Source organism: Leiobunum rupestre, chromosome 1, assembly GCF_980474605.1.
Source record: "Leiobunum rupestre chromosome 1, qqLeiRupe1.1.hap1, whole genome shotgun sequence".
Lineage (NCBI taxonomy): Eukaryota > Metazoa > Arthropoda > Arachnida > Opiliones > Sclerosomatidae > Leiobunum > Leiobunum rupestre.
Window position 1 is genome coordinate 12765398 of NC_143384.1, and position 14529 is coordinate 12779926.

At 33.8% G+C, this 14529-nt stretch overlaps 3 protein-coding genes across 3 annotated transcripts; all 3 read right to left on the bottom strand.

Moving 5' to 3' along the window:
* Positions 1–302: 302 nt before the first annotated feature.
* LOC149961113 (CUB domain-containing protein 2-like) lies at positions 303–2823 on the bottom strand. The gene is made up of 5 exons (XM_090157630.1): positions 2724–2823; positions 2123–2229; positions 1568–1978; positions 847–1018; positions 303–340 (listed from the first exon to the last, which is right to left on the bottom strand). Exons 1-5 carry the CDS (start codon positions 2821–2823, stop codon positions 303–305), a joined length of 828 nt encoding a protein of 275 aa, XP_090013756.1.
* Positions 2824–11779: 8956 nt separating this feature from the next.
* Positions 11780–12502, bottom strand: LOC149961114 (uncharacterized). The gene has a single exon (XM_090157701.1). The coding sequence runs from the start codon at positions 12500–12502 to the stop codon at positions 11780–11782; it is 723 nt and encodes a 240-aa protein (XP_090013827.1).
* Positions 12503–12942: 440 nt separating this feature from the next.
* LOC149961115 (zinc finger MYM-type protein 1-like) lies at positions 12943–14277 on the bottom strand. The gene has a single exon (XM_090157760.1). It carries the CDS (start codon positions 14275–14277, stop codon positions 12943–12945), a length of 1335 nt encoding a protein of 444 aa, XP_090013886.1.
* Positions 14278–14529: the final 252 nt, after the last annotated feature.

The window sequence follows — 14529 nt, forward strand, 5'->3', positions numbered from 1 at the left end:
GCAAGAGATACGTAATCACCAGGGCGCCCAATCAGGTAAGAGCACTCCAAGTACGAACCGTAGTTTTCGGGATAGTTGGGTGAAGTGAATGTCCCGGAAGCATCTGTGTATGCACCACCGCAAGCTATCAAAGAGGAAGATGATTTATAAAAACATAAAATTCTTCAATAGCGTTTTACTTTTAGTTGCAACAAAACAATTCTTAGATTAAAGGAACAATTTAAACCTTTAAACTTGAAGTACATTTCATGGTAAACATTTAAAAGTTGCCTGACACAATTGTAAGAATGCTAAAGCTATTTTCATTGTTTGTAGGAAATTGGCATTTTTCTAATTTTTCCTAATATCAGGAATTAACACAATTAGGAGTTACATTTAAATCAAGGATTACCTCTGCGTATTGTTAAATACCAGAATGACTGAGAAAAATCATATCACCTCGGGTAGGAATCGAACCTACGACCTTTGGGTTGCCGTTCCAACGCCACTACTATTGGACGTCAACAACGGGTTAAATGTATACCGTCAATAATGTGAACCAGATCGAATCATTCTTAAATTGGATGTCCTAGGTCTGATTATTCGTGGCCTCGGTTGTCCAATGGTAGTGGCGTTGCGACGGTAACCCAAAGGTCGTAGGTTCGATTCCTGCCCGAGGTGATATGATTTTTCTCAGTCACTCTGATATGCAAAAATACGCAGAGGTATTCCTTGATTTAAATGGAACTTCTAATCATTAAATTTTTTTAAGGTGAGCTTTTGAAAAGGACGGAAATTTACCGTTCGAAAAATTCATAGCAATTTCAACGTGCACAAACTTTAATTAATTTTAATTTTTTTGCATACCTCTGTTATAAGTTAACGTAAAACCGTCTCCAACGATATTTGCATCCGTCGTGAACGTGATTCGTAATCTGTGTGAATTTCCGACAACTGGTTTCGGAGTTTCATGTCCGCAAAGCCGCGTCAATGGTTTCCAGTGTTTGATCTGGTCATCATCTAGGGTTTCTTCTTCAATCTGAAGTATACATAATAAATACTAATTAAGATTCAAATTTTTCGATTGAAAATTACGGCCAAAATTATTATATCAGCTAAATTATTTTAGATAAAATCAAAATTTAGTAGAAATTAAATTTCATTAAATTTAATTTTTGCCTTTTTTATGAAAATTGTGAGATACATAATCAGCTTTGCACCTAATCGAGTTAACTATAATGAAAAAACAATATGACGATATTATAATGGCCGATTACTCAATTACAGAGCGTCTTCTAGTAATCGTAAAAATGTTAGAATTCCATTTTCTTTTAAAGCTTTTGTTTCTAACTATATATTTGAATATAACGATAATAAAATTAATCAGCTTGGTCTAATATTCATGGTATGACTTTAAGCTTAAGTCATCTAGAGACTTTTGTAATTTGAAATCAGGTAGGCGGGTTGCAATGTCTTCCATGCCACGCGGGCCAACATAACGATGGCTAGCCAAAAATCCGTAAATAATGATATGTCTTAGCAAGATGGCTGTACCCATCGTGATTTGAATGGTAAAACAATATCATACCAATAGATAATCCTTCGTGCAATTCTCTGTCAATTCGACATCAAATCGTCCACGGAATGAAACGTTAACCCTGTAGGATGGGTTCATGTCGATGATCCATTCGCACTGAATGTTATTCTCGTACGGTTGAGGGTATTTCGGAGATTGTATGATTTCTCGGTTGCCTTGGTAATATCCCCCACAGCCACGACTGATTTTCGCAAAAGAGATGTTGAACCCTCGACCTGACGCCGTTCCATCAGCGAAGAAAACTACTTTTACGCCGTTGGACATGGAATGCAATGTCAGATTCGAGTTTTGTCCGGTGCAGTATTTCCCGAAAACCGGTGACCGAACTTCGACACCGTTTCTAATTGTCAAATTGTTGTGCTCGCATGTGGATCCTAACTCCGGGGTCCCGTTGAAGGTAATCTAGTTTTGAAAGAGTATTAGATAAATATTATTATGGTCTTTGTTTCGCATGTCGATAGAAGGATTATTATTAAGTAATTCTGTTTTCCAGGAAAAGGGTTACGATATGTTTGGAAGGTTAAATATCAAGTTCTGTATCGTTACCTCAATTTGATCTCTGTTACTGGCTCTTACCAACCAAACGCATCTAGTGTTGTTTGGAAAGTTATTATAGAAAATTGTACTAGGAACATCGAGCGTTCCTCCGCAGTCTAATTAAAAACAAAAATAACTGTATATGCTCTAAGCTCTGAATTAATTTATGAACATTGTGGCCAACGAGGCAAAATGTCTAATTAGGGCTAATTATATTTCAGTAGTAGTCTGGCGATATTTCAAGCCGTTACACATATTATTTTGGAGATATTTTAACATTTTCAATTCCGACTTCATTACCAGAGTACGACTTTAATTAGAAATAAAATATTCAGAATATAAGCTATCAAACAGTAGATAAATCAATGGTAATTACGCCAAACATATAAAAAACAGTTTCAGTTAGATCCTTTCTTTTGGAGCAAATTTCAAATGCAAATTAATATTTTCGTAGACATCGGTTTGCGAGAGGTCTCCAACTACAGGTTATTTTATTCTAATGACCCAGTGTGATAAAAATGAAATGTCCATTTTCGGAAAAAATAAATTTAATTTAAATAACTAAGTCACAAGGACTCGTTGGCAACACTTTTCTTTTTAAATAAATTACCGTATGTTTTGTAGCTGATGTTGTAGCGAAGTGTGCCATGGTGAATGCTATCAATCACTACCACATTGAAAGCCGTTACTAATAACTCTGTTGGTGGCATTCTGCATATCTGATGATGCTGATCTGAAATGATTCGATAAAAAACAGTTTACAATTATAAAACTTTTCTTAGCTTTAGTAATTTGAAACACTTTCGTTGGTATGCTATTAAGTTTTATTTTCTGAAGCATAAAATGATAAAAACAACCAGATATACTCACAACTGTAATCGTAGTAGGGATAAATGATAAAAACAACCAGATATACTATCTACTGTAATCGTAGTAGGGATAAATGATAAAAACAACCAGATATACTATCTACTGTAATCGTAGTAGGGATAAATGATAAAAACAACCAGATATACTATCTACTGTAATCGTAGTAGGGATAAATGATAAAAACAACCAGATATACTCACCACTGTAATCGTAGTAGGGATAAATTTCTAGAGTCGAATTTACACACTCAGAATGGTTTCCATGGTCAAGCTCAAGGAATTTAAAGGCAAACGTCACATTGCTTCTTCTGTCGGGGGTCTCAACATCATGTTGACAGTTAGTGTAAATAGAATATGCTTCTCTTGGTTCAAGGACTAATGATGAAATGTATCCACTTTCTTCAGTTAATTTTTCGCTCCCACACACTAAAAAAAATGTATTTGGTGAGTTAAATTTCCTAACTGAAAATAGTGTTTTCTTATATCCTCTTTATTTTATTGTTACATATTTCATTCTTTAATTCTCAATAATTCAATTAATCCTGCATATACAATTACTTTCATTTTTAAACAATTAGTAATCCTTATATTGATTTACTCTTGGTATTGTTGTAAAATTCCTCGTTACCCTAACAAATTCTAACGGGGAGCGTCCCTAGCGTAGCCTGCAGATGGTTTTTAAAATAAATCATCTTATTAAAAGTTTGAGATTTGATAACGAAGAATCACGATCAACATAAAAAATACATTCTATACATTGAAAGTTAACAATACTCAATGAGTACGGCTAAAGCTCACAATCTTACTCGCTTCTTATCAAAACTGCACAGATCATAAAATTATATGCCAAAATTTTACACTACTGACTGAAGTTGCGAAAGTACCGTGGAACATTCACATGGTTCTGCCCCAAATCATACGAAATCCTTCTGGGTTGGTATGTTGATTAGAAAATCACATATGAGGTGTGGTCGCTACGGATCATAAAATTATTTTCCAATTTTCCTTGCTACTGAAAAAGTTGAAAATGATGGCCTTATATGTTTACACGCTATTGGCCAAATATTCAAACATCGTGAAATGACATGCCCAGTTTTCTGGCTACTGATCAACGTTGCACAGGTTGGCGTGTCAGGTGCGCAAGTTTCTAATTGAAATCGAAAGATATGTTATACAAGTTGGAAAGAACTTGTTAAAATCTTGAAAATTAATAAAAACACCTGGAAAAGTAATAAAGCAATTCGGTTTGGCTATTTTTCATGTAATACAAGAATGTGAAGTCGCATGATGTAACGGATATTTTAACATAGTTCAGATGAATGACCACTATTGAAATTTGGATAAGCTCTTGTCTCTTTTGACCATTTCGTTATGAATGTATTGTGCCGAAATTTTAGATTGACTTCTCAATTTTAAAAGAGTGATCAAAACTTGGTCAATATATTCAACAACTCGAGGAAATGTATCGTTGATAGTTGATGGCACTTTGATCAAAATTTTTGAGATTGGATGCTGCTTATTAGACGCCTTTTATTATAAATTATTTGGTTTCTGTTTATACTTGGAAAATATTTTGCTAAATTTTTGAAAATATTCTGTTCAAAGTTAGCTAGTTATAAGTAACAATTTTACCGGTATAATGTTCAACGGATTATCGATTTTGAGAAAAGTTCAAAAGTTATGAGGTACAAAGTTACGTTAAATTTATGTTGAAAGCGCTTAAGAGATTTATATAGTCTAAATTAGAGTTTCTGACGCCTGCGAAACAATATGTACGGTAGTGTACAACACATCAAATGACCCACCACACTCAGAGACACTCAAATGCACTATACGCTTTCGAAACCGCGTCTAGGTGGCGTAACGGCACTAGTCTCTCCGAGGAAGCGCCTATGATCTAGCATCTGCCACAATGATGCCCGCGGCCAGAAAAATTGCGATAAGGGGGCAGTAGCTTTTTGTGAGGGTGCACATTATTTTCGTTACCTAATTTCGAAAATTAACATAAGTGACGCCGTGATATGTTTGTGGTGTTCAACAGAAAAAAACCTTGCTTTCTGAAGCAGACCATTCTACAACTTGTGTTTTATTAAGAAATAGTTACCTTTAAATAACGATCTAAACCTTAGACAAAGACAAGTGGTCCAAAATGAAATTTCAACTAATAGAAGTTTAAAAAACTAATAAAGATGAAGGGGCAGATAATCCAAATAAAAGAAAATGAAGCCAAAACTATATTAAAATACAAGTCTTATTATTTGTAAAGTCCAAATTTCGTCCAACTATAAACAAAAACTAAAAGCGTCATATCTAGGCGTAGCGATAGTTTTCGGCCGCGAATAGTGCATCATCCACCTCATTCCTTCCATTTGAAATTGGGAAACACAGGCACATTTATTTCTCACCGGCCACTAGAAATTAAATTCGCGTAATTCAATGACTTACGAGAATCTAGGGTGGTTGTGTACGAGGCTTGGAATCCTTCGCCAGCCGCCAGCCCCGATGTGGTTACCAAAACTATCACAATGGCTTCATTAATAGACTCGATGTTTGAAAGAGAACTTCCACACAGAGGAATATCAGTTACGTTCCTATACAGAGATCCGTAAGTCACCTAAAACAAAATGTACAGTTTTATTTGTCATAGAAAATTTTAAAGATATTGCACAAATTATAAAATTTTTTAAAAATCTTGAAGAGTTAATTACCATCAAAACACAAGGATAAATTTTAAGATATTAAAAAGGAAAAGTTTCGTTTAGGCTTTAATTGAGAAAAGAAAAATCAAAATACCCAACAGAGTACTCAATATAAATTTTAGAGAAATAGTGTTAGCACACATGGTCTTGCACATTTTATTGTAACGGTTAACTGATTGACCAAAAAGGTTTGGACAATGAAAGCTAGCTAAAATATAGTCATAAATATTTGAAAAATTATAGTGCCGTGTCAGGCTATGTGCTTGATAAAATGTTGATATCTTCTAGAATATTTGTGTTAAAAAGACTGTGGTTTTGCCACTGGAATGGAGTCTGAATTCATAATAGATTTTAATAAACGTATTACAGTGAAAAGTATGTAATTCCTGTAAAAATTTTTTAACTTTCAGGTTTTCAGGTAAATACATTTCGGGAAGCAACCTTTCTGGAATAATAAGAAAAATACTATAAACTATAAATTCAAGTTTGGTTTCTATTTTTTTAGGAATAAAGCGTGTTATAATCAAACCTCGATTGGAGCATTGTAAACTGTTCTCTGGATCCGGATTCAATAATATGCGGTTTTAAATCGATAGAGCCATCGTTTTTACGATAAGGGTAAATTTAAACTTTTCCGCTTTGGTTGCATCACATGCACCAATCATTCAAGAAAGTCTTTAAAGCAATTAACCAAGATTTAGGTGTAGCTCACTTAGCTTCAAATATTGCAATAATGAATTATAGAATTTTTTTAAAGACAACTTCTTGGGCTTTATTGTTTTTTATTTAATGACTTATTTAGTAAAGAAGAAAACTTATTTTTAAATACATTTTAGGTAAAATTAAAGATTATCCTGTCAATACCACGGAGCAAAAGGCGCTTAAAACATTTGTACAGAAGAGTTTTGGAAAATAGAACGATAAATTAAGTGTCGCAATTACCAAAAAACTACTAGGCTCAACAGTTACACAACTCAGAAGTTAGATTTAAATTAGAATTTATCTCTGGTGGTACACTCGCTTGTGGTTTATATAAGACGATAATTGCAGAGCAGAGTTCGCAATTGCAGAGCTTGAGCAAGGAAAACGGTCTAAAAAATTAGATAAGGACTTATGGGCGTCCGGGGTGGAGTCCAAATGTTACGCCCCTCCCATGTGGCATTTTAAATTTACTTTATGTTAAAGCCGTCTTTAGATCATTTGCGGTACTAGAGTACAGTGAGTCAATATTCATTTTAACTTAACGAAAACCCACACTTTTGAATAAATGCAAATTACGCTAACTTGAAAAATCCTAAGCCCATTAGAAGAACGGCAGAATTCTAAGACAATAAGAGGGACTAAACTAACCATCTCACTGAGAACTGTAACTATAGCCGACACTTCCCCATTGACGCTGAATTCTGGAACTTATGCATATACCACGTTTTCCTTGCCAGTTAGGTTCTTTACCTAGCGGTATCACAAGGAACGGTCGTGTTTAAAAGACAGTAGACGCAAAAAAGGTTTTCCTGTTTTTATACATGCACAGATTGAGTGACGCATTTTCGAGTAAAATTTCCAATATAATCTGTTTCTTCATTTTCAGATACACAGGACACAATAAATTAATAACTGATGGCTAGACATAAGTATAAGCACATAATGCATATATATGGCTGAAAGGTGACGGATAGAAATCACAATATACACTACAGATTTGGTTACCATCCCACGCCATTACCTTTCGATAAACCGATGCTTTGGAGGTTCAGTGTACAGTAGGACCTGCGGTTAATGTTGTTTTCTCAATTTATGTGCCGTATCATTTCAAAGAAAACTATTTATATCAGGTTTAATTACGCGAAAAGGTAGAAAATTTCATTATAAAAAGGGAGCAAAATAGGTAAATGCTAACCAATTTAAAGCAAATATAGAACTTACAAAATACTCGGACCAATAGGTCTTTAAGATTAAAATTAAAACGTGAAACACGGACCAAATAGAGCCTCGAGTCAAAAACGAATTAAAATAGAATTAAAATAACCAAAAAGCTAAAGATAATGAAAGGTACGATAAGTTAAAGTTAATAAAACACACCTATGGACCATAATGCAGTTAAAATGGGTTTCCGTTTCTACTCAACGTGTTTTGGGATAGCTTCTCTTTTTGGTGTTATAGTCACCAGCCTGATTCCCTGCGCAGTACTGCCGTGCAAAGCACAAAAGCATTAACGACCAAAACCAAAATATGGAGAAAACCCGCGAAATTCAAACTTTCTTTGCCTTAAGATACCCCAACTTACTTCTTTCAAGTTTATATAGTAGACTTGGATTTTTCAACTCAAATTATATTCTGGTACTAAACAATTTACAGGCCAAACGGTATTTCAGAAATATCATTAAAACCATGTCTTAAAACGCGAAAAACAAATGCGTTTTGATTTGATTTTTAAAGAAAATAGACACATTAATGCGTTTTTGGTTTGACAATATTGAAAAAACTAAAATAATGCGTTTTGCAACAAGTCATTTCTCTAAGAACAAAAATTTTAAATTCGAAAATTCATTCAAAATTGAATTTAACGTACAAAATAAGGTGAAATTAAACCAAAATCTGTAAATCAAAAATTTGGTCGTTAATGCTTTTGTGCTTTGCTTTTGTGCTTTGTACTGATAACCTCCAACTAGGGCAAAAACGGTCAACAGCTGGAAATTCTAGTTAATTGAATTCCATTTTAATTTGTTTTTGCCTCGAGGCTCTATTTGGTCCGAGTGTCTAATTGAATTCCATTTTAATTTGTTTTTGCCTCGAGGCTCTATTTGGTCCGAGTGTCAAGTTTTAATTTTAATCTTAAAGACCTATTGGTCCGAGTAGTTCGTAAGTTTTATCTTAACCTTAAATTTGTAAAGCCTGCTTTTTTGCAACCATTTTACTATGGATTTTCGACCTTTTCACGATATTAACTTAACATTTAAATCAGGTCTGAGATTATCTATTGATATGGTAATTTTTATAAATTATTTGCTTATTTGTAGGGAAAATTGAATTCATTTGGTTGGTGGTTCGATTCAGCTCCAGACAGATAAACTTTTTGATGCAAAAAATTTAAAATTAATACTAAGGGCATTTGCGTGTGCTACATCGAAGATATAATGTAATTAACGTAGCTTTTACGTTGCGGTTGCACGTTAATCTCAACCTTTGAACATCTATAAATTCACTTAAAAATTCAAAAGACCAATTATTAGGATTTTAACTATTGCTTATTTATCCCATTAAGTTGTTTGAAATCATTATGTTGGTATAGCAATTGAAAATTTTCTCGTGTATCGCTACTCTTCATAAAAGCATAGTAAGTTATAATTAGTAATAGTTTAAGACTTTCGTTTGAATGGGCGGAGCCAGGAGATTTTTCTCAATTGTAGGCATCCTGTTCCTAAATTGTGGGGCCCCCTATATATTACTTATTTTTCATATCAACAGGAGGAGGTGGCCCCCTCCAGTTAATTTTCGGCCTATAAGTGAAAACAAACGTAAAATAACCTCCTATAATTCCTACAAAAGATATTAAAATAATTATGATAACTTGCTTGGAGGTATTTTTGGCATTCTCCAGTGACGGCATTTCTTGGAAAATTGAAGTGGTTGAAAGTTATTGAAATTCTTTTGTTCCGTGACGAATAAATTCTAAAAAAGCACTTTTTGACATAAGGATAGGCTGCTGGGAAGTTTGGACTGCTGAAGATACCAGATGGTGCGTTCAGGTGGTTGTAGCAGACTAAAGTTGGAAGAAAACCGTTTAGAATATAGAATATAGGTTTATAAATGTCATGTTTAATTTGAAACAAGTACAGCAAAACGAATTGATATCATTGACAAGGTATATTTAACGTAAGCTATGCAGTGGAATGTCAACACTTTTCAAATGTAAGTTTTTAATTACCTCTCGAGAAGTGGCAGAGAGTGGATTTAAAAAAAAATAATGGTTTATTGCGTGAAAAACGGTCACACTGTGTTAACCTTGCCATATTAGTTTTCTAATTTTGTTAAAGGTTATTTTACGTGATGTTTCCATCATTGGTTTTTGAAATATCAGACATTGAAAAAATACCCAGCTGTGATTTTTTAAAACTTATTTCTAATAAAATATTTTTAGGTTCAGAAGATATGATTAATATGATAAGCCCCATAACATTAAATATACTTTTTTCTTTTAAAGGACAAGACTGGTGCCCATAATATGTAATCTTAAGCGATCCAGTTTAAATATTTATCTTAAGTACCAACCAATAGGCTCTTGGCAGCATGACGTAGATAATACTTCACCCATGCTATATCCAATCACTTCCACCGTGTCAACTCTCCTTTATCATTTTCTGAAATTGTTTAATGTCTCATACTTCAAAAACCCTTCATTAAATAAAATAAATATTTCAGAAAAAGGCATTTTAGCATTAAAATCTTTTGGACGTAATTAAAATGAAATTTATAAATATTCTTCTATTCCTAGATATTCAATATTGATTAAGTTTACGCGACTGATACTAACAAACGTTCACATTTCGACCAGGATTACCAACTATGGCAACAAATAATTAGTGTTATTATTAAACTCAATTAACGAAAGTAAAATATAACATTTTAACATTTTTTAAAAAAAGGAAAGCTGTTGGAACATCATGCTTGGTGACTTCAAAGTTTGTCAGAGATTGAAATAATTCTAGAAACGATTAATATCCCATATAATAAGTTAATATAAATAAGTTTAAAAACTTACGTGTTGGATAGTTTATTGACAACTTAAATCCAAGTCTAGTCTCATTCCCGTTAGAATGGAATTTAATGTAAATAGCGGGCAGATCCACATTGAATTCAATTTCGTGACTATCGTTCAGTTGTCCACAGTATCTCCCGACCAATTTTCCTGTATGAATAGAAAAATAAGATCAATCATTGAAACAACTGGAAATATAGTTTAAATATAGGGTGTCTCAGAGTGATCGGCTTGGGCTTTAAAAAAAATTATTTAATAAAGAGGCAAGGGAAATTGTTAATTTATAAATTGCAGACAAATTGGAAAATATTTCATTGTTTGTTATAAATAATTTTTTCACCGATAGGTGTCAGAAGAAACGTTTGAATGAGAAAGTTGTTGAGCGTCTTCTCAAATCTACTTTCAAAATTTGTTAGTACTTCCTAAAATAGTTTTTGAGGAGGCATTTCTAAATTACGTGATAAGCATAATATTGTTAAATATGCCAAAGATATTTTTATTCAATCAAGCAATTAGACATTTAACACCTACTAGATACAACAAAACATGTTATTGGCAAGTTTTTATGTTTTGTTCAAAGAACATTTTTCATTTAGTATTTAGAGCCGGGTCTTCTGTATTTAAAATCATTCTTATCATTTCATAATTTAAGTTAAGTATGGCTCGTTAGTCTATGGAAAAGCGAGAGCTTAAAACTAAAACTTAAATAGTTTTAGAAAAATGCCCTTACCGATTACCCTCCAACATCCTGTAGACCCTGACACTAATACAAAATTCCCTGTCGCTATAGACAATTATCTAATCTGAGTATGATATTTTAAATCCAGCAACAATGAGTAAAATTTAACTAAAACTAATTTATTTGCGTACAATACTTGATATAATTCTTAACATTAATTAACACAGACAACGGACCTGATGATGCCTCGGAACAGAGCGCGAAATTGGAAGTCCGTATTTTAGTTAATGTTTAATTTAAAACTAGCTTTAATGCCCGGCTTCGCCCGGGGTCTTAGTTTTAATGAATTAGATCTGATTTGTACGTAAGAAAGGTAATCGCTGTAGCAAAAACACAACACACGTAGCAAAAACGCAACACGCGTAGCAAAAACGCAACACGCGTAGCAAAAACCCAACACGCGTAGCAAAAACCCAACACGCGTACAGTGCCGGCCTTACGCTTTGCGAGGCCACGTGCAAAGTCACCTTGCGAGGCCTTAGTTTTGGCCAATATTTTTGGCGCATTTTTTAAATTGTTTCGTTAAATGACGTTTTATTCTATTAATTATTAACACTTTTTATCAGTATACATTTTTATTTATATTGAAGTATACAAATACAACTAAAATGCAATCTTTCTCACTTTTCTGGCGGTAAAATCGTCAATTAAGGTTGAAAAATCTAAGGAATGACTTATTTCATTTTCAATTGAAATCATTGCTAATCCAGATAGTGTTTCTTGAGTCATGGTGGTTCGAAGGTAAGTTTTGTTCAGCTTAAGCTTAGAAAAGCTTCTTTCTGCACTAGAAACTGAAACAGGCAGTGTTAGCATAATTCGAAGAGCTACCATCAGATTTGGGAAAATTTCAGTCAACGAATTTTTATGTATATATTGCACAAGTTCTAAAGCTTTCATTGAATTTTGGGCTGATCGCATTCTAATAAGAGTTTTAATTTCTGAATATAACTCATCCGCAGTAATATCAGCTTCATTGGTGGCAGAATCTGTTAAAACAAGCTCTAACTTATCACAGGATATTTTTAATTCTTCGTCTTTAAATTGTTCCATTTGCTTAGTGCTGCACAGGAAACCAAAGATATCACAAAATGTTTTCAAAAGTTGGAAACGTTCTTCAAGGGATTTAACGGCCACATCAATTAAAACATTTAAAAATTCGATTTTAAATTGCTGTTCTCCACTAAGAGGCATGTCTACAGCCTCATAATCGAATTGTCTACGTTTTCGGCGAATTCGTTTTTCAGGAAATGTATTAGTTGTGTTTAGTGTGGATGCTACGACTTGAGCCTCTGCAATAATATAATCAAATGATGAATCACAACGCATATCTTGCAGAAACAATTTTGTTGCGGAAATTAATTTGGTGACTTAACTTACGACCATTGATGGATTTTGAACAAGCTTGCTAACTTTATTAATTTCGAACAATATTTTATACCATATAATCGTTGATAGAATAAACTGAAATGAAGAAATTTCCTTAGCAAGAATTGTTGCCTCAGAAACAGCAACACTGTCATTACTACTATCAGCAACATCCTGAAGTGCTTTTTGAACGTTAATCAGGTTTTCTTTGAGTACTTTTATGCTTTTTATTCGGCTCTCCCATCTCGTTTCCGACAAGTATTTTAGTGTAACGTCACAGCTTTGACGCAATATTTCCCAACGAACTGTAGACGCCGCAAAAAATGTAAAAATACGTTGTACTAATCCAAAATATGAAATTGCCTGTGTAGAATATTTCGCTGCATCACAAACCATGAGATTTAATGTATGGTTAGCACAAGGAACAAAAAAGCACGATTGTTGATTTCCTTTAACCTAGCTTGAACGCCTTTGTACTGCCCTCGCATATTGGATCCGTTGTCATAGGATTGACCACGACCTTTTTCAATGTCCAAACTCATAGTTTTAAGAAAATCAAGGAAAACGTTAGCAAGTCCCAGTCCAGTGCTGTCGGTAATATGTAAATAGCCAAGAAAATGTTCTTTAATTGCAACAGAGTCGTTTTGAATTATCACACATCGTAGGAATATGGAAAGTTGTTCTTTGTGGCTCAAATCTGGCGTACAATCCATTATAACTGCAATATATTTTGAATCTTTTACGTTTGACACGATCTTTTTTAGAATCGCGTTAGCTAACGAATCAATTATTTCATTCTGAATTCTTTTCCCCAAGTAATGATCCATTGCTTCTTTGTTTTGTATACGGCGTACGTGTTCTGAAATAACCGGATCAAACTTGCTGATCAACTCTACTAGCGCCAAAAAATTTCCGTTATGTGGTGAAAATAATTTATCCGACTGCCCCCGAAATGCCAATGACCTCTCTGCCAAGGTCTGGACAATAGCAAACAAACGCTCCATAACAGATCGCCAATGTCGTTTTTCAATGTCTATAATTCGTTGATGATGATCATCTAGTGTAGACTCTTTATTTAATGCCACAGCCAAAGTTTTCCATTTCTGTAAGCTCTGAATATGATCAGAAGCGCTGTCATGTTCACATAAGGATTGAGATAAATGACGCCAATCATTATATCCGGTACTTGTAAGTTTAATATCACGGTTGGAAAACAACTTGCAGCAGAAACAGAACAGAGAGTCATTACTAATTGAATATAGCAACCAACTACGTAATATCTTTTCACCATTGCTAATTCTTCGATAAAAATGCTGCTTTGAAAATTTTCTACCATTGGTATCTTCCGGAAAATCATGATCAGTGATTTGCACGGGTCCTGTTTTCACCAATTCAGTCCTCTGGTCATCCCTTAAATTAGTCGGCCACATAGCAGGGTCACTGGGCCAAACCGAAAGCGTCATCGTCCTTGGGGCTACTGTCTCTACTAATGACGAATTTTGTTGCCCAGATAATCCAGATTCATCATGGTCTGACGGAAATAGTTCGATTTCTGCTTCGTTAAAGGAACTAGAGCTTTCTGCAGAAATCCCTGCAGCAGATGAATCGATCTTTTTGGCAAAATAATTACTAAGGGGTTTTGTTTTTTTTAGATCATCTTCGAACTTTTTACGCTTCTTTAATTTTGATGCTCCGGACTCCCAAGTCCGACCAGAATCACGTTCTCGATGACTCATAGTAAATTAATTGTTAAAAATTACTGCTGTTTGTATTATGAGTACTTTTCATGTAACTCGAATTATCCTGTTTTGAAATTAATGGGAGACTACGTTACGTCCAATATTTTAAAACTTGAAGACGAAGCCACCTTTTTTACCTGGCACGTTGTGTAATACTTAAAGTATTTCAATAAAAATACTAATACTAATATTATAATTATATTATATTGTATTATAATTATTCAGCCGAAAGAATCAATAGTGAGTCAT